Below are 20,523 nucleotides of genomic sequence, written 5' to 3' on the forward strand. Positions count from 1 at the left end.
AGGGCTATGATGATGCATGATCCTTTGTGTTCTCCAGTGACTTGTGTAGGAAACGGACTCTGGCTGACAGACCCTTTAAGCTGAACGTTTGCAAAGGAATTTTATCTCAAGTGTACCAGAGGGGCTGCTATTTCTGCTATTTAAGTAAGTCTACAAGGGGATTTTTCAACCTTGGCATTGCTGGCATTTGGGGTTGGAGAATTCTTTGCTGAGAGGGCTTTCCTGGGCCCAGGTGGGCCAATGCTTGTGAGCATTCCCTCTCCCCTCCAGACATGCAAAAATCCCCTCTGGCTAAGAACCACTGATCTACACTGAACCCATTTAAAAAGTCAGTTCCCATAGCTTATCATACTTTCTTCTGAAATTCAGACTGTTGACAGTAAGGTAGTTGAGAATCAATCAGCTCTTTCCTGAACAGTGGCTTGAGGGTGAGGGCTGCTGCCAAGGGGTGTCTGCAGCTCCAGACCACCAAACCTCGGACCAGGACCCTGGGTCGGCTCTGACCGGCTCTGTACCAGTCAGGACACACACAGCTGCTCCCGCTGCATCCTCCGGAAAAGCCCAGCAGAGGAAATGCCTGCGGGTGAACCCCGCCCGGCTTCCCCTGCGACTCACCTCATCTGGTGGGTGCCGGACTTTCTGCAGATACTTCTTCAGCACTTCTTCTGGGGTTTTACCTGTGGGGGCGGGGACAGAATGGTTGGTGGGCCACCCAGACAGAGATGAGGGATCAAACAGCCCTGTCAAGCCGGGCATGCCAGACAGGAGAGTTATCACCCAGGCTCCAAGCAGGAAAGAAGAGGAATCCATTCTGCAATCGGATTTAAGAATCTGAAAGGGACTCAGCAGATGGAGGAGAGAGAGAGAGAGACAGACAGACAGACAGACAGAGGTATCCAGGGAGGTGGGAGGTGTCTGGGCCTGTCTTTACGTCCTGCAGTCTCCCCCCCCCCCTGCACCCGACATCCCCTGGGGGGCCTATTTTCAACAAACCCTACTTTCCGAGTGAGATAGGCTGAGTGAGTTTCTCTTCCACAGAATCAGAGCCTGGGCATGCTCAAACGAGGTGCTGGGGTGACAGCTGAAGGCACCATGTAAACTGTTACATGTTAAAAACAAAAAACAAAACCCATGAGGTAGGCTTATTATCACTTCCCTTTGCAAGGTGCTAAGTACCGTCTCAATCGATACTGTGGTGCCTGAGCGATATTATCTTCACGGGAAACTGGGAAGTGAGGCCCACACGTTCAGGATGGCGTTCCCTGGCCGGGGATGAGGCTGCCTCAGCCAGCAGACAGCCCGGCAGCGGGGAAGCATCCTGTCAGGCTGCAGCGATGCTGGAGTTTCTCTGGGGCCTGGCCCGGGGGAGGCAGCCAGTCTGAAGGCTGGAGGCAGGATGACACAGCCTTGAAAAGGGTCAGCGCCTCCCTGGGTGCCTCTCTCAATGGCTCTGAGCATCTGTTTTTCACTTATAAAATAGGGAAGAGCCCTAGCAGCTGCTCAGAGGGCTGCTCAGACAAGTCAACGAGCTAACGGACGCACAGTGCTTTAGCGCTTCTCCAAGTAAGGGCCCAGCGTGTGCTATTAATAATCACAGGAAGAGCGGGAAAGTGTGAAATGCTGTCATTTCCCATCAGATGATGAACAAGGCCTTCGAGTTCATTTAAGCAGATAACTTTTGATGGAGTGGGAAAGCGGGGCCAGGTTTTGAGGAAGCCAAAAGCCGGGACGCAGGCCCTTCCTTCCTACTGTCCTGCTTCTAAGAATTAAGCTTCTATTTTTTTTAAAGATTTATTTATTTATGATAGACAGAGAGAGAGAGAGAGAGAGAGAGGCAGAGACACAGGCAGAGGGAGAGGCAGAGACACAGGCAGAGGGAGAAGCAGGCTCCATGCCGGGAACCCGACGTGGGACTCAATCCCGGGTCTCCAGGATCGTGCCCTGGGCCAAAGGCAGGCGCTAAACTGCTAAGCCACCCAGGGATCCCCGAATTAAGCTTCTATTAACTGAGAGCCTATTCCTTGCCGGGCCCTGGGCCAAGTTACAATATGCCTGCGACTCCGCTGACACTTTAAAACAAGTTTGCAAGGTGGGGTTTGGGGTGACTGGCAAAACATTTAACAACCCACATCCTCAGCTGGAAGGACCAGCCGCAGAGCTGAGGTGGGGTCCTTCGGTGCAGTGTAGACACAGGGACTCACGCCCAGGCGGCAGGGTTGTGCACTGGCTGGGAAGGAGCCCTGGAGGAAGGTTCGTGTGACCAGGGTCTAGGGGTCTAGAGGGACACAGGATGGCGTTATCCCCCTAACGGCTGTGGATGCATTCCAGCAGGATGTACACCTGCCCAGTACTGGTCGTGAGCAGTTTACCCCCTCAAAAAGCCATGAAAACAGGCTCTCTGTGGTCATGTGACTTGCCAGCAGCAAAGTCGGGATTTTTATTTTCTTTTTAAAGATTTTATTTACTTATTCACAAAAGACACACAGAGAGAGGCAGAGACATTGGCAGAAGGAGAAGAAGGCTCCCTGCGGGAAGCCTGTTGTGGGACTTGATCCCAGGATTCCGGGATCACGACCTGAGCCAAAGGCAGATGCTCATCCACTGAGCCACCCAGGTGCCCCAAAGATGGGATTTGAATCCAGTCTGCTTTGGCTCTAGTGCTGTAGTCATCTTCCTCCTCTGTATCATATTTTATTTGCATCACACCTCATGGATTTGTGTTCCTCTATTTCTGTAATACGTTTTTATACTTCCTAAACTGTCTCCATCGGATTCAGACACCATCGATCCACTTGGGTACAATCATCAGAACAGGTAGTTGGGCCCCACTTAGCAGATGCAGAAATGAAGGCACAGAGGGTGAAGCCATGGGTATGCCCTTCAGTGATGGCAGCAGAGCCAAGGCCAGGCCCTTTGACACCCGTACCCCTTAAGATAGGGAGGCCTATACCTTTCTTGGCTTGTTTCTTGGTAGTTTTGCGGCTCGTATTGGAAACCCCTGGGATGGATTTGATTTCACTCTTGCTGACCGGGGGCGGGTGGAGGACCAGCTTCGGGGGCCTGGTAAGACACACGGGCAGGCCCGCTGCGCTCATGAGAATCCCAGTGATTCCTGGAAGGGCAGGGCATGAGGAAGGACTGCAGAGTTAGCTCCCAGCATCCCACAACCTACCCTCCCACTTCCCAGCAGAGCTCCCGTAACTCACTTACTTTCCACTGACCTGCAGCTTTGCCCAGAAATAGATGCATTCACACACTTCAACAGCATGCTCTGCTCTTAGCTATCGGTCCTCCCCACCTTCTTCCTGCACTTCCAACCCCACTCCTAAAGTCCTCATGTACTTTCATTCTTTCTTTCTCTTTTATAAATGCTCACTACTTACTTTACTGCTTCCATTTCTCTGCCCTGAGCCAGGGCACCCCAGGGTTTCTCTTACCTGCCAAGGCAGGATTAACAGGGCTGGACCCATTGAGGTTCTTCACTGGCACGGTGGGGACCCTGCAGAAGGCAAGAGCACATACATTATGGTTTTGACAAGTGGGAACAAATGGATCAGTGTTGGAACCTCAAAAAAAATGCACCTGCGGAGGGGTTCTCCTTTCATACAGAAACTACTTACCCCTACTAAAGGCAGGGTCAGTTCTTAGCACCACAATCAAAAGGGTTACCTCTATTTATTTTTTAAAAAATATTTTATTTATTTATTCATGAGAGACACAAAGAGGCAGAGACACAGGCAGAGGGAGAAGCAGGCTCCCTGTGGGGAGCCCGATGGGGGACTCGAATCATGACCTGAGCCCAAGGCAGACGCTCAACCACTGAGTCACGCAGATGTCCCAAGATTTCATTTATTTATTTTAGAGAGAGAGCAGGGGTCAGGGGCAAAAAGAGGGAGAGAGAGAATCTCAAGCAGACTCTTCACTGAGTTGGGGAGCCCAAACTGAGGCTTAATCCCACAACCCTGAGATCATGACCTGAGCCAAAATCAAGAGTCAGATGCTCATCTGACTGAGCCACCCAGGGTGCCAGAAGTGTTACCTTTAAAATCTAAGACCAGGTCACCCCTCCACTCAAAACCCCAAACTCAGGATGGCTCCTCAGTTCACTCAAGGTCTCAGCGAGGCCTACACAGCCCTGCATAGCCTGCCCAAACCCTCCATGCTCAAGCCCTCACCTCCCTTTTCTCTCCACATGTCACATACTATTTTACTCTGCTCCAGCTGTTCTTCCCAAATGCCAGCCACGCTCCCTCCTCAGAACCTTTGCATATGCTGCTCCTTCTGCCTGAAATGCTCTACCAGCAGGTATCTGCTTAGCCTCCTCCTCCAGGTCCTTCAGTTGTGGCTTAACTTTTCATAAGGTTCCTAAGACCATCTGATTTAATACAACTCATCCCTCCCATCCCACCTCAATTCTTCTTACCTCACTCTATTGTTTTTTCATGGAACTTTACAATCTAAAAAAAAGTAATAAGTTGTTTCTTTATTATCTCCTCTTCCAGAATCAAAGCTCTATAAGGGCAAATATCTTTATTTCATTCAGAGCCTGACACTAGCAGGCATTCAGTGAGTATTAGCTCACCGGATGATAAATGAAGAAGCAAGTTTAAACTTGGGTGTACAGAAGAGTCCCCTGAGAAGCTTTTAAAAAGACAAGCACCCTGAATCAGAATTCCTACTGGTGGGGCACAAGAACTTGCATTTTCCCGAGCTTTCGTGGAGGATGCAGATCCAGCCAGCCCCAGCCCAACATTGGGAAACCATTGCTCCAACAGCTGTCACCCCTCCTTTTCCCAGAGAAATCTAAATATCAGGCAAGGCCTCCTCCTCTTTCTGTCCTTCTCCCCAGAAACCCGAGCCAGGCTGGAGAGGAGTCTGCACAGCTGCTTGGGAAAGGCGAGGCCTCCCACGATGCCGAAGAGAAAAACAAGGGACACGTGGGGCTGAGTCTTGTGCCATCGCCCCTGCCACCCAGGCTTCCACGGCTGGGCTTGGAAGGAAAAGTGGGTCTGGAGACACACGGACGGGGTCACAGGTGGCTCCAGGAGCCCGAGAGCCTGAGAAGCCAGCAAGTCTGCCGTGGGGGCAGGGTGGTGCTGGGGAGACAGGAGGGGGCAGGGCACATTCGGTTGTTCCTTTACATTGTGCATTATTTGATTTGCCCGTTCATACTGAGCCCTACTTTATGTGGGGTGTCCCGCCAGAGCCTGGGACGCAGCGGTGAACAGGGAAGCCCAGGGCCTTCCTCCACATGAGGTCATGGTGAAGACGCACAGAGCCCACCTGGTACCAGGCCCAGGTGTAACCTCTCCGGACGTGTAAGTCCATCTGAGACTTCCAACAACCCACGCAGGACGTGCTATCACTATTAACGTCATTTTAACAGGCAAGGAGGTGGAGGCACAGAGAGGTTGGGCAAACTTGAGGGAGGCCACGCAGCTAAGGAGTCAAACCTAGGAAATCTGGTTCCAGATCCCACCGTTGCAGCCACTGGCAAGCTGCGCTCTTGGGTCTGCGTGGATCTTCTATCACCCCCACTGTGGACAGAGAAGGTGGGAGCTCAGAGAGTAGATGGGATAAACCCACGACTTAGAAAGAGGAGTTGGAAGGGGCCTCAAGGCTGCAGGAGGGCCTGTCTGTCCCCCAGCAAGCCTGCAGGGCTGGGGCTTCCCTGGCTACTCTTAGTCTTCCCAGGGCCTGTGTCCCTTCCCGGGACGAGGACATGTACTGGGAGGATGGGAAGCATGTGGAAGAACAGATGTGGGAGTAGCCCCCACAGGCTACTTTCCTCCCCAGGATAAATCCAACTCGGATGGGGGTCAAGGAAAAGCCAAAGTCAACACAAAAGAAAGTTGGCCAAGAAAAGAGGTCCAGCCTTGCTTCTGGACTCGTGGGGCCAGGAGTCAGGAAAACCAAGGTCGAGACCCAGCGCTGCCAGTTACTCCTCACAACCTCCCTCAACTTTTTCTGGGCCTCAGTCTCCTTACCTGTGAGCCTGTGAGGGTCCGGAGTTACAGATGCCAGGAGTAAGGCAGCCTAAGCAATGCCTAGGAGCAAGGCGGCCGCCTAAGCCCTGGGTCCCCCACAGCCCTGGGTCCCCCACCCCGGCTGGTCTGGAGCCTGGGAGGGAAGGGTCCTGGGCCTGTGCCTATTTCTGGGCCCCCCACCAGGGGGCAGCGCTCGCAGCCCAGCCGTGCACCTGCCTTCCCCCAGCCAGCTCCAAGGGCCCCTCTCCAGCTGATAAGTAGCTGTGATCTGGGGGACAAAAGGCACCTTTGTTCCCACAAACTGGACTGGCAGGTTTCCACACCCAATCTGGTGAACCAGGAAAGAGTCCCATCCCCAGAGCACAGCCCAAGAACTGGGGGAGGGGGCTGGGTGGGGTCCACATGAGGACCCCAGACTTCGGTGAATACCGGGAGGGGGGCAGGGTCCCCACCTTTCCAGGAAACGGACCACGTGTCCAGTAGGGTCTGGAGGTGGCAGGGAACTTGAGGAGGAGGGGGATGTTTGCTTATGGGACACAGAAGGGTACGGGGGCAGGGGCCCTCAGGGGTCAGGACACCTGCCTTCCGGTCGAGCCTGGCACTGGATTCTGTGCCTTTGGGGGAGTCACACTGCCTCCATGAACTTCGATGACCACATCCTGAGCTACCACATCCGTAACAGGGCACCCTACATCTCTGCCCTTGGGTCCCTGTGAGGAGTTAGGAGCTGGGTCAAATACTCAGTAAACAGGCAAGCCCTATGTAAATGGGGTGTTTACATTTTTGTTTCCCAACTGTAAGAGGAAGTTGGGCTTGATAAAGCCTTTTCTCAGACTCTTGAAGACATGGAGGGTGAAGTGTAAAGCTGGGTGGTGGGGCAGTACTTAGGATTGTTGGTTGCAACACCTGATCCGCCCTCCCCCAAGGTGACGGGTTCTAATGGAAGCCATGCAGGTGGCCCAGGAGTCCCCACCGGTCGCACACAGCTGCAGTCCCAGCTGTGCGTGCCTGAGCCCTCCTTCCAGAAATCAGCACCCCAGTGACTGGTATGCGTCTCACGACTCCGCTCAGCCAAAGCCGTCTTGGCCTAACCATCAGAAGACACCCTCCCCCATTCTGCCGGGCTGTTCTCAGCTTCCATTTCTGCTTCCATTTCTGTGCCTCAAACACAAAACTAAGAAAAGAGAAGAGCTGGCAAAAGGAGAAGACGGGGGCCGACGGCAGGAGAAAAGCTCCGCAGATACCATGGTGAGAAGTGGTGTCTTTTTGCGAGTCTGTGAGCCGAGGCAGGAATCCTCGGGCCGGACAATGGTCTTGTCTCTCCAGCAACCGAAGTCTCGCCGGAGATCGAGAAGCCTCGATTCTGGAGGCGAGGGCCAGAGGGGCGACTCCTGCCCCCCACCACACAGCCCCCCTCTATTTTCTTTAGAAACCCCCTGCTTGTGTCTCTGAATAATTCACAGGGTCTTTTGTTCCCCCACAAACCCTGCTCTTCAGCCCACCTCTCCCGCCCTCCCTGGTCTTCCTTTCTTCCGTGGGAAAGTTGCTTGAAGAGCTCACGGACAGGCAGAGGAGGGGACGGGGCCATTCCACGACAGAAGGTCGATGGCAGTGCCAGACAAAGGCAGTGAGCACGCTAATTAAATGGCCAAGAAAGACTGGGGGAGAAGATGGTGGTGGGGGAGAGGGTGCTGGTAAGAGGTAGAAAAAGGAAAGGGCTGGAAGATAGAGGGGTAGGGCGGGGCCTCCCCTTTCAGGAAAACAGTGCAGAAATAAAGCTTGTTTCTATAGTCCTTTTGAAATGGCCATGCCCGGACCTCCGCCCCATTCTCTCGCTCGCTCGGGTCCCACCGGCAGGCAGGGGGAAGAAAGCAGAGACATAAAGAGGCTGCCGGCCCCCTCGGTGAGACTTAAAGTGATCTGGGGGTCCCTTCCCTCAGTTTTGGCATGGGGGTCACTCGGCCTTTGCCAAGGGTGCCAGAAATGAGGCGGGGGCGTTAGACTCTGCTCAGCTTTGACTTCAGTTCAACAAGGACCTCCAAGAGATGACATGTGAATGACAGATAATGCTGACCAGACTCCTCCTATGTGCCATGCCCTGGGCTAAGGCTATACACTGAGGATCTCACTGAATCCTCCTGACAACCCTGATAAGGAAGGTGCTATTGGGGATCCCTGGGTGGCTCAGCAGTTTAGCGCCTGCCTTCAGCCCAGGGCATGATCTTGAAGTCCCAGGATCGAGTCCCACATTGGGCTCCCTGCAAGGAGAAGGAGATTGCTTCTCCCTCTGCCTGTGTCTCTGCCCCTCTCTCTCTCTCTGTGTCTCTCATGAATAAATAAATAAAATCTTAAAAAAAAAAAAAAGAAGGTACTATCACCCTCCCATTTCACAGACGAGCAACCTGAATGCCGAAGATGCAAAATCTGCCCCCAAGTTACGCACCAAAAAACTTGATTTCCAGCCTGGGCAGTCAGGCTCTGGAGGCTGTGTTTCTTGTCCACTAGATGAACCTCCCTCTGCCACACAAATATTTACCCTGGAACTCTGGCAGGGGCCCCAGGATGCTACCGGGTGACCTTGGAAATGGAGTGAGCAGTGGTGCAACTCAGGTGCCCGTTCCCCTCTCCCAAACATTCTGCAAAGCTCAGAAGTAGTCATAGGAAAATCCCATGCACTTGACCCGCACTTGGCCATTTATAAACCACCCTCACACACAATGAGGAGCTGAGCTTTAGCCCCAAGGGCAGAAGACTAGGGGACTAAACCCTGGGCTCCAGCCATGTGGCCCTTCTTGGAAAGTCAACTCTGAGGGGCAGGGAATAAGAGAACACTGGCAAGTGTGGCTGTTAAGTTCTCAAGGGATGAACCCCCTTAGTGGAGGATTCCACAAGGACTCCGTGGGGCAAGCCAGGCAAGCCTGAGGATTCCCCAATTCATGCACGATGAAGCTGGACCTTGCAGAGCCTCTGTGGCTTTGGTTAGTGGCAGAGGCTGGAGTGAAGGCTGGGCCTCCCCTTCTGCGGTACACCCCCAGCCTCTTTCCTCCTGGCACTGAACCTCTATGTGCTGACAGCCTCCTCTGGGCAGCCTGAATGTCACATTCAGGAGTCCAACCTCACTGCAGACCACCCTGACTGTCTGGGGCTTAGGGGTCACAGGCAGGGCCAGGCCTCTCCAGGGAAAGGGAAGAGTGGGCTAGTGTGAGAGGCCAATGTCACAGGAAATCAGGAGCTTGCAGGCAAAGGCTGTGGGTACCACATGGACTTGGGTCTCTCCCAATGGAAGATTAGGAAGACCAAGAAGATCATAAAAAGCCGTAACCACAGAACCTACAACACCACCAGGCTGTCACAGGAAGTACCGAGACAAGACACACAAAGCACCTGGCACACATAGCTAAGTACTTGCAAAATATGCTCTATTATTCCCAGTCTGGAGTTACCCCCTCCAGTTTCAGAGAGACCAGACGAAAGGGGCTAACCTCATTTGGCACCTACTATATGCTAAGCACTGTGGTATGTGCTTCACAGAGAAGCAGCAGGACAGAGTTAAGACATGTGTCTGACTCTGCTGTCGGACTTCCTAAAGTTTGAATCTTGGTGTCAGCCAATGATTGCTCTATGTCTTTGAGCAAAAGAACCTCTTGGTGTCTTCCAGGGTAAAATGGGACCAAAATGTCTACTTCAAAGAGTTGCTGTAAAGATTAAACGAGGTGACAAAGCCCCCAAACTGGATTCTGTTATGGCCTGGGGTGCATAACCTTGAACCCTGACAGCTAGCCTCACACAGGTATCATTACCGGCATTTACAGGGAAGGAAGTCAGGACTCTGGGATGTTAGGGATCTGCCTTGAATCACTTAAGCTATGACAAAGTCTCAATTAGAAGCCAGATATGATGGGGGCACCTGGATGGCTCGGTGGTTGAGCTTCTGCCTTCAGCTCAGGTCATGATCCCGGGGTCCTGGGATCGAGTCCCACATCTGGCTCCCTGCAGAGAGCCTGCTTCTCCCTCTGCCTGTGTCTCTCATGAATAAATAAATAAAATCTTAAAAAAAAAAAAAGAAGAAGCCAGATATGATGGACCCCAGAGGCCAGGTCCACCCTTACCCACCACACCATGCTGCCTTCCACCTGCAGCCAGAGGGACAAGCAGCCTAAATCTTGGCAGCCCCTCTTTCATCTCTGACCCCGATCGGCCTGGGTGAGCAAACGCTCAGAGGCACCCAGAGAAGTACCTACCCGGAGGCGATCAGCACCCGGGACTGAGCAATGGCCAGTCGCTGCAGGTTGGTCCGATTTAAAGTCGCCAGGGCCACCCTTCCGGTCTTGCCGTTGGCTCCGGGAGGACTGGCAGGAGAGCCCACCGTCCCCCCTGCCGGCGTGCTGGAGGCCTGTCGCCGGATCGCCTGCGACGGGACGGTCCTCACCGGGGCCCGGATGGTGCCCAGGCCGTCCGGAGACTTGGCCCCAGGGCCCGGCGCGGGGGGCAGGTTCTTGCGGGCCGCGGGGGGCTGCAGCGGTGCGGAGCTCCCGTGGGCCACCGCTGCCTTGACGCTCATCACCAGGACGCACTGCGGGCAGGAGCAGGCCGGGGCGGCGGGCGCGGGGGCCGACGCGGGGCTGGCGGGCCAGGACTGGGCCTTGGCCAGGGTGCCGGTGACCATGGGGTAGACGAGGTCCAGGCGCCGGCGCACGCGGCGCTGGCGCTGGGTCTGCCGGTTGATCTGGCCCATGGTGCTGAAGTCGATGACGTAGCTGAAGCCGATGGGAGTGAGATCGATCCAGGGGTGCTGCTTCTCATAGGCGTGCTGGATGGTGATGCCCACCTCCATGTCGTAGGGCGTCCAGGAACCGTTGTCATTCTCCCACTCCCACACCACACCCTTCCCGGGGGCTGAGGACGGGTCGTAGTAGTTGCGGCGAACTGGGCGGAGGGTCCCTGTGGAGTGGGACAGAGGACAGGGTCAGGGTCAACAAAGAATGAACCTGGATTGTGTTGGTTCATTGGCAAACTGGAGCCAGTCCCACTGCAGGGTGGCCTGCTGCTGCCTACTGAGGTATGCACCCCAAATGGGGCCCCTTCCTGCCTTGGGGAACATGCACTCGCTGGGAGCAGTGAAGGCTGTGGAGCAGTGCCATCGACCAGAAAGAGCACCTGTCATGAAAGTGCCATTGACCAGAAAGAGCACCTGTCCACCTGCAGTCAGGAGACCTTGGCTGCAGCCAAATCAGTCACTCCCGAGTTTATATAAAACTCCCCAACTTCCTTTCCTTCCCTGACATATAGTGAGTCCTTTGTAGAATGTTTGTGGAAATTAATTGAGACCCACTTATTTATGCAACAAATACGTATCTGTATGTGCCAGGTTCTGGATCTCTCGTACCCATAATTTGCATAAGGCCCTTAAAGCTCTTGACACCTAGTAGGTGCTCATAAATATCATATCACTTCTCCCCTAAGTGGCCCTGCCTGGAGGGATATGAAGGAAAAGAACAAAGCCTAGAGGGCAGAGGAAGAAGAACACCGCCTCCAGGAAAGCACCCCAGCCTTGGTGGAACTAGAGCTCACCCTCTGTCCTTTTAACGGTGCAGTAAAAACAAAAATAGAAAATCAGGGTGAGAGAACTCTTAGCTTTCAGGCATGAAATCTGGTATCAAAACAATGATAATGACCATAATAATCTTCTATTTCTCTAACAATTTTCTTTCAAAAAGCTCAAACCCTCCTAAAGATAGGATTGTCTTCCTGGGGGAGGGGGGGAGCACAGGGAAGGGGCCAGGGTTAGTACAGGGGGGAAGCAGCATAGGGGAAAGAACTTGCAGGTCTGGAGGGAAAGGAAAGCCTATAACTGTTGCCTCTTTCTCATCCCCCTGCACCCCCCCTCCCCCCAACCCCAAACTCGCATTCAGACTCACGCCCAATCAGGGCTCATTTCATGGCTATCAACATCAAGGCTGAAGATGCCTGGGTCAGGGCAGGGTGAGGGGGCCTGAGAGGGCTCCAAGGGTGTTCGAATCTCGCATCTGTCAGCTTAAGCCCTATCCTTCAAAGTGGTGGGAAAAGGCTCCCCTTTGCAGGCCTCTGACCCACCCCCTCCTCCAACCCAGAGGGAGACACCAAGACCCAGGACAGAATTCCATTCAAGGGGGGAAGAAAAGGAACAATGGCTATTCAGGCCTTTGCCAGGGTCATCACCCGCCCCCCACCCAACTCTGAGCCCCTTAATGACCCAAAACATCAACATTCAGAGGCAGGAGGGAGAAGCAAAACAATCCCCTATTCAGCACCAGGAGCTCTGGTGGGGGACCAGCGTGGGGGGGGGGGGGATGGGAGGAAGAGAGGAGGAAGAAGGGGGGGTGGGCACTAGTTCCTGGTTTGCCTCCATTTCCTTCCTAAGTAGCTAGGGGAAACAAAGAGCACAGGCTTCGGGGCCAACAGCGGACGCTCTGTCCCTTCCAGCTGTGTGATTAAGCCTCAGTTTCCTCCTCTGCTTGGGTCCCCCCCAGTCGCTACTTCAAAGGGTGGATTTGAGGATTAAAGGAAGGAAGGATTATAAAGCATGAAAATAACACCTGCCACGGGACAAGAGCTCAATAAAAGTTGGTTGATCATCACTGTCATTTATTTTCTATTATATGTCTAAGCAGGATGGAGAAGTCAGAGGAAAAGTTTAGTTCAGAGGATGTGTGGGGTGTGTGCGTGCGTGAAAGAGAGAGAAAGAGATTATATATAACTCTTTCTACTATCTTTATCATTTAGGAGGCGCCTAGCTCAGCCCATATGATCTTCATGGCAACCCTAGGATACACCTTTTAGAAACGAGAGGATTGACTTTAGAGAGCTTAAAGGACCCTATTCTCTATTCTCTCCAGGGAAGCAGGGGCAATGCACTTGTCCAATGCTCACAAATGTGCTTAAGAGGCATCCTTGACAACAGTGCTATCGATCCCAGAGATGCTGGAGAGCTGCCCCAGAACTTTGGGAAGCTAGCTGAGGCTTTTCCACACCCTTCCAGGTTTAGCTCCCCCAAGCCGGTCTTCTTCTTTAGGGTGAACAAATGCTCTTCTATCCTCCTGCGTCCCTCACCTACTACTCGCCAGCTCTCGCCCCCTGAAATGCCCTCCTTTGCTATTTGTACCTATTGAAACCGTTCTCATTCAGGTCCTGTGACCAGTTTCCTGATGTGTTCTCCCAATCCAAGCCCTCCCTCAGCAGGTGTGCACGTCTGTCTCTGCCTGCCTGCTGTGTACCCGAGGCACCTGGAGTGGAAGTGGAGACACCACCATCCAGCTCTGTGCTCTAGCGCCAAGCGCGGGGCAGGGCAGTAACCAGAACTCCATGAACCTGCTGTGATTGATTGAAGACTTCTGGCTACTTCGGCATTTAATCACTTATCCCATATCACTGAGTCCCCACTGGCTGCTATGAGGAATTCAGGCACTACTCAAATAGCTTCCAGTTGAAAACTAGACAAGTGTGCAAATGACTATTTATGAAGCAGAATATGCCAGAAGAAGGGTGCCAACAAAACGCACGTGGGCCGAGAAAATCCGTCCATGTCCCCTCCATGCTTAAACCTCTTCCTTGACCTCCCGTTGGGTCAGGACCTGACCCCCGTCCCAGCCCCCAATCTCTGCATCCATCTCACACCCCAATACGTTCTACCTGCATTTGTGCCACTCTGGCTTCTTCGAGTCTCAGCTCTCTGACATGCTTCTCCTCTCCGGGCCTTGTCACAATGCTGGGCCCTCCCCCACTCTGGCATCCTCACTGCTGCTCATCCATCAGGGTTCATTCAGCTCATTTCCTCAAGGAAACATCTCCCGTCTGCCCTGACCAGATCAGATTCCCATTCCTACTTTTTTTTTTTTTTTAATGGCATTTATCTTGATGTGCAGTTACACGCTTATTGGTGTGATTCAATTTGGGGAACATCTGTCTCTCTTCACTGGACTCCTGGTCCCATGAGAGGAGGCATCCAGGGGTTTGCTCATGCTTGTGCCCCCATGCCTGACATGTCCTAGGAGCTCCATAAATACTGATTGACTGGGATGCCTGCATGGCTCAGTGGTTGATCATCTGCCTTCGGCTCAGGGCCTGATCCCGGGATCCGGGATCAAGTCCCACATCGGGCTCCCTGTGAGGAGCCTGCTTCTCTGCCTCTCTTTCTTTCTGTCTCTCATGAATAAATACATAAATCTTTAAAAAAATATATTGATTGACTAAATGATGTAATGATGGTTGGGAGAACATTTCAAGAAATGGATGACAAGTACCATAAGGCTTGAATGAGTAGGAGAATTTCAAGAGGCGAAAAGGGCATTTCAGGAGAAGGGGCTCTGTGAATAACTGGGGTAGGGGGTGTCAGAGAATTTTAAGGGAATGTACGAGGATAAAAGGGACATCTGTTTGTCAGGAGTAGGGGAAAATAGAAGGCAGAGAGGAAGATAAACCTGGAAAGTCATGCTAGAGCCAAGGCATAGACAGTCTGGAATGCCAGGTTGTGATGCATTTTATTTGTAGGCAATGAGGATCCAGTGAAGTCTATGACACACAGAAGTGACGTGACCAGAGCTGCTCGGTTAATTAGTTCCAGGTGAGAAGTAATGAGGGTGTTGGCATTGAAAATGAGACGGAGGTGACAGACTGGAGGGACCCCACCGAGAAGAAGTGGGTAGGACTTGACCTTGAGTGGCTGAATGCTTTCCAAGGGAGGTTCCAGGATCATCTGCTTCCGAATCTCCTGGGGTACAGGTTAGCCACCACCTTCTAGAGCACCCCCTGGCCACTATGAGGAGTCATCAGCATCTCTGGGGCCTGGGCCTGAGAATCTGCCTGTGAACAGCCCCCCGTGGACTTCCACCATGCACGCTAATTTCAACAGCTGGGTCACATGGTCTATGTGCCTCTATGCACTGGGCACCCCAACAAGCCTCTGAACCACAGAGTCAAAGAATCCTAAGTTCTTGCCTGAGGGAAGGTGGTAAAAAGTTGGCACTGTTTGCAGGTAGAGGGGTGTCATGAAGAAGAGTTGGTTTTTGGAGGGAAAGTTGCTGAGTTCGGTTCAGCCCCAGCAGGCCAAGAGAGATGGAAGGCAGACTTTAGAATCAAACTTGTGGGATGAAAAGAATTTCGTTGTGGGATTTCACTTCTCTGATTGTTTTCAGAGACCACTGTAGCTGGAATGTGCCAGCTAGTCTGGCCTCCTCTATAATCAGGACCATGAACTAGATGATCTGAGGAATCCATTTAGTCCTTTGGGTGCAGTGACCCAAAGAGAAGGCCTCTAATGGGATAGGAATGAAGACTGTTCATAAACTAAGCAGGGAGAAAGAGAAAGAAAATCAGTTTTTCCTGGCAACTCTTACACCTGTACTCCAAAGCACCTGAGATGTTTTGGCTCCTGGGAAATATGAGAGAAACACCTTCCATGCACGACCCAGTCTCGAGGGCACTTTACCTACATCTGTGCATCGCTGTGTCCCACTCCAGGCCTCTCCAAAGCCCCCCTCGGCCCCACTGGAATGTCTTACGAGGGCAAAGCCCTGGATCTTTCCTTATTGGGATATTCCACATGCCTGGAACAGCGCCTGCACGAAGTGGGTGCTCTAGGAGTGTTCACCAATGACAGAGCCGAGCATGGGACACTTGATTTGGCATCTCAGCTCTGCCATCGACTAGCTGTAAAACTCTGAGCAATTCATCTCTTCCAAGTTGTTTCCCTTCCTATATAATGGGGACAGTAGGTCCTTCCTAAGGTCGAGGATTGAGCAAGACAATGCGTGCAATGGTCTTGGAGTGTCCCCCACACTGTATGGACCATGTGGTCCTCGTGACACTTGCGTGCTCCACCCCTGTGCTCACACAGGGCAAAGAGTATCGTGAGGACCTAAAAATCAGCTTTTGTCAAAACTGTTCATCTCTCTCCACCTGACCTTTCTCACCACATTAAAGAAGTAAAAGAGGCAAAGGTTGCCGAGAAAACTCTGAGCTGGAAAGGACTCTACGTTGCACCACCGCCACTGCTAAGCAGTATCCTTGCCCTCACAGGGGCCAAACCCATCCACCTGCCCATCTGCATGACGACAGGATAGGAGCCAGAGCAATCTTAAGGCTGCTCTTCATCCTCCAGAGAAAAATGAGGCTTGAGCAGCTAAGGGATTTGCTCAAGGTCACCCAGGAAGCCAGTGAGTATAGGGTGAGAGCCTGGGTCATGTCTCCCCACTCCCAGCCTGGGGCTCCCTCCCCATGTCCTGCTGCTGGAGCCTGGAGGTGCTGGTGATCAGATGTGCTGGAAGATACAAGAGACAGGGATGCTGAAGGACAGCCCTCCAATCACTGCCGTACGACAGAAAAGGTGAGCCCGGTCAAGGCAAATGACCCGTAGATGGACCCAAACAAGGCTCTGGAAGCAGCCAAGACCATCCCCTGGAGTGCCCCGTCTCCTCCCTCCTTCCAGATTCCCAAAACACTGGCGGAGACCAGCATAGAGTGCAAATAACCTCAAACCCAGAGGCCTCGTGGGGAGGAAGGGCCCAGGGCAAACAAAGGCGGCAGAGGGTATCTGTACCCTCCCAGCCATCTCCCTGGAGACAGGGTGGGCGAGACTGGAGCCCCGGGGAGCCCAGAGTCTGAGGCCTCACTCCCAGCAGGGCAGGCAACTTCTGGAGAGACAAAGCTCCCGTGTCAGGAAATGTCCCCACACAGAGGAGGCAACAAAAAAAGAGGACTCGCCTCTAGGCAGGGGACTTCCAGCTCTCCTTTGTTTATGGGGATGTTTCTGGTTCCCAGCTTCAAACTGCGGCTTGGGGATGGCGGGTAATTTAATTAAACATTGCCAGGGCTTGGCCGAGGTTGCCCGGGCGCCGGCAGTATAAAGTTCCTACCCTGTCGTGGTCTCATCAATGAGCTATATTGAGAGGAACTGTGTGTCTGCTGGCAGAGAAGGGAGAGGAGGGGGCTCTGAGCCAGAAATCCAGAGATTCTATTCTGCTTTGACAAGCTCCTTGACAGCCCGGCATTCCTGGGAATGCAGCCCAGTGCCTTCGGCACCCAGCGCAGGGCCTGGCACTGGGAGAAAGGCGCTCAGCACCCGCTCACCCACTGACCACTAGCATGAGAGCACGAAACCTAAGCTGTCAGAGTCGTGGCCTCTAAGACGGAAAGGAATGCACGACAGACCCTGAGGCCCTCTGTAAAATGAGGCAGGGTCTAGCAAGCTCCCTGGCTCTGGTCTAAAATCTGAGAAGCTATCAGGCCCTGGCCAGACCTGGGGACCATAGCTTCTGTCCCTCAACCCCATTTTCTCTGTCACTTCACATCTGTCGAGAGGATGCCCTTCATTCCCGTCTTAGATACCCCTAAACACTGATTAAACTTCACCCCCTCCCCAAATGTCGAACAAGGGCTGGGACATTTGTGTCACCAGGGTGTTTCTCTTCATGCTGCAGAGATTTAGTCTGAAACAGAAAAGCTAAAATCTGCCTGTCTATTCTGAGCAGGGTTGGAATGTCCCATCAGGTGTCTCCCTGGTCCCACCTCCAAGGGCTCAGCAGCCACCCTCCTCCTCTCCCAAGCTGCCGCCTCCCCCCTTTCACCTCCACAACCTTTACCCCAATTGCCCAATTACATTCTCTCCCTCCTCCTTGGCCACACTTAATCCTCTTTCTCAATCTCCCCACATTCCTCCTCATTCACTCCTCTGCCCAGTCTCTCTCAGCTCCACCTCCCTCCCTTTCTCACCAGGGTTTAAGCCCCTCCAGATGCTAACACTTCTGGAATCCTTTCCCCCAGAAAGCTTTACTCAGTTGGCCAGGAGCTGCAAAGTCCCTGGCAAAGAGGCTGCTGGGAGTTACGCCTAAAGATGGGGACTAGAGAGTGGAGAGACACCCTTTTCCCATGACAATCCTAATTAGCACACAGGATGTGGGGGCTTTCCAAGGAGGCCGGGATGCCCTGTTCAAGCAGCTGTTCACTGATCCTCTGGGACTCCCCGGGTCATCCTCTCTAGCCCCACCCCACCACACCTGCTCCTCCAGGCTCTTGGGCCACACTCTTGGGAAAGCCCACCCAGATTCCAGAACTAACCTCCCCGCCCCCAACCTGCAGTGAAGAGACTACTGGAGAGGCAGGCCCATCCCAGGTCCTTAATTAAGCCTGGACACTCTGAGCTGAGCCAAGACAAGTCCGGCTGCCCTGCGGGTGACCCACCCTCCTGACCTTCTCCCTGCAGGCTTTCTGCCTTGCTCTGACCTGGAAAGGCTGGTCAGCAGGGAAGTGGGATCGTGGTGGCCCCCCGGGTGGCAACTTGATTCTCATGAGAAGACAAGGGCTTGTGCTCTGCGAGACCAGAGTGTCCCTGCTAGGGGATGGTTTCAGGAGGAAGCTTGGGGACCCTTTCTCCTTAGGAATCCACCTCCTCCCCCTCCTCCCCAGACAAAGGGAGCGGCTGCCCTGCCGGGCATTCCGAGCCGGCCCTCCGCCTCCCCCTCCACCTGCTCTGGCCTGTTGCTTCAGCACTTGGAGGGCACAGGCGGCGGCCCCAATGCCACAGCAGCACCCAGGGCCTTTCGTGCCCCGGGATGCCCCAGCTGCAGGCACCTTCCCGGGCGCCTGCCGTTCCCAGACTAGAGCACAGCGCGCACCTTCAGGGCACCCCTCCTGCCTCCCCGGGTTCCCACGCAGGGCCCCGCCGTGGGAAGGCATCCCACGCAGAAGGGGTCGGAGGCCGTGAGGTGGGTGGCGCGGGGCGGGGGGTGCGAGGCAAAGCGGGGTCAGCCGAGGCGTGAGGAGGGCAGCGGGACGGCTCTCCCGGCGGCCGGAGCGGGGGGCTGCGCTCGATGGAGCGAGCGGGATCCATCTCCACGCGGGAGTCCTTGGGGCCACCGCGCGCCTCAGGGCGGGCGCGGAGGGGGGCTTCCCCGGGGCTGGCTGGAAGCTCGATCTGCACCGCCAGAACGCCCCACCCCGCGCACCGACGTTTACCGGCCGAGGAGCGGGGGTCTTCACCCAGAGGGCGGCGGGAGCAGAGCGCCCCCTTCCACCGCCTCCTCCGGGGACCGCAGCACCGAGCGGCGCGCGGGTGCGTCCCGGGGGCGCGGGGCGCGAGGTCCCAGGGCGGGGCGGCGCCGGCTCACCCGTGTCCTGGCGGAACTGGTTCATGGACTGCAGGTCGATGATGTAGGGCGCGAGCCGGCTGTCCACCTGGCCCAGCACCACGCTGCCCCCGGCGCGGGGCCCGGCGCGCACCACCGCCTCGATGTGGTGGCTCACGGCCGGGCTGTAGGGGCGCCAGCGGCCGTGCTCGTTCAGCCATTCCCAGACCACCACGGCCGAGGCCAGGAGCATGGCGAGCCCGGGGCTGCGGCGGCGGCGGCGGCGGCGGCGGCGGGGGCGGGGCGGGGGCGGCGGGGGCGCGCTGCCCGCCTCCGGGGCCCCGCGCGCCGGTCCCCCTCCGCTTCCTCCCGCGCCGCCGCCCGCGGGCCTCGGCCGCGCCCCCCGCCCCGCGCCCCGCCGCCCCGGGCAGCCTCAGCTCCGGCCCATGGGCCGCCCCCCGGCCGCGCATCCACCGGGGCGCCGACACCCGGTCCGCCGCTGCCGCCGCCGCCGCCGCCGCCGCCGCTGCTCCGCGGGGTCGGGCGGCTTCATGCAAGTGCACACGGGCCCCCGCCTCGCAGCGCCGCGGCGGGCCGGGCCGGGCCGGGCCGGGCGGGCGGCGAGCCCCGAGCACCAGTTGCGCCCGACTCCGCAGACGCCCGGGGGGGCGCGCGCTCGCGCTCGCTGCGAGAGGCACGCCGGGCCCGCTGCCCGCGCCCCTCCCCGCCGCCGCGCCGACAGCGCCCCCTCCCTGCCGCCCGCTCAGGGCCACCGGAGGGCGGCGCCCCTCCCGGGCCGGCCGAGCGCCTGCGGGGCGTCCCCCGGGCCCCGGCCCCCGAGGGCGAGCGCGCAGGACGCGCCCGGGGCCGCAGCCTCCCTCCCAGAGACCGGACGCTCTTTCTTTCGGTCTGGAATCCGGCGTGACCGGGGTCCGCGGCGCCAGCTCCGACACACGCGGCGTCTCCGGCTCGCGCACGCACCCGCACTTGCACCCCCGCAGCCGCACGCCCCCCGCGCTCGGGCCCCCGTGACCTCATCGGCCCCGCGTCCCCAGCTGTCCGTCAAGGATGCGGAGCCACGCCCCCTGCCGGCCCGCGGCCCCGCCGCTCCGGCGCCCCCTGCCGGCCGCGGCGCGCACTACGGCCCGGCTCGGAGCGACTCGGTGGCCGCGGCTTCGCATCCCTGCGGAGGGCGACCGGGTTCTCTCTGCTTCTCCACGTGGATGGACCTGGACGGTGTTACGCTGAGTGAAGTAAGTCAATCGCAGAAGGACAAACATTATGTGGTCTCATTCATTTGGAGAATATAAAAATAGTGAAAGGGAGTAAAGGGGAAAGGAGAAAAATGTTGGGAAATATCAGAAAGGGAGACAGAACATGAGAGACTCCTAACTCTGGGAAACGAACTGGGGGTGGTGGAAGGGGAGGTGGGCGAGGGG

The 20,523-nt window shown here is 55.6% G+C and overlaps 1 protein-coding gene across 1 annotated transcript in view; it reads right to left on the reverse strand.

Annotated features, from left to right (window-relative positions):
- DTX4 (deltex E3 ubiquitin ligase 4) overlaps positions 1 to 19,463 on the reverse strand; it is a 35,496-nt gene extending 16,033 nt beyond the window's left edge. Inside the window, exons 1-5 of the mRNA XM_041774231.1 lie at positions 19,127 to 19,463; positions 10,229 to 10,928; positions 3,438 to 3,499; positions 2,951 to 3,112; positions 616 to 677 (exon numbers count right to left, since the gene is read on the reverse strand). Of these exons, the coding sequence (XP_041630165.1) occupies positions 616 to 677; positions 2,951 to 3,112; positions 3,438 to 3,499; positions 10,229 to 10,928; positions 19,127 to 19,337 (1,197 nt within the window). The 5' untranslated portion in view covers positions 19,338 to 19,463. The remainder of the gene's footprint in view (positions 1 to 615; positions 678 to 2,950; positions 3,113 to 3,437; positions 3,500 to 10,228; positions 10,929 to 19,126) is intronic.
- Between the last annotated feature and the right edge of the window lie 1,060 nt (positions 19,464 to 20,523).

This window comes from Vulpes lagopus, chromosome 11 (genome assembly GCF_018345385.1).
Source record: "Vulpes lagopus strain Blue_001 chromosome 11, ASM1834538v1, whole genome shotgun sequence".
NCBI lineage: Eukaryota > Metazoa > Chordata > Mammalia > Carnivora > Canidae > Vulpes > Vulpes lagopus.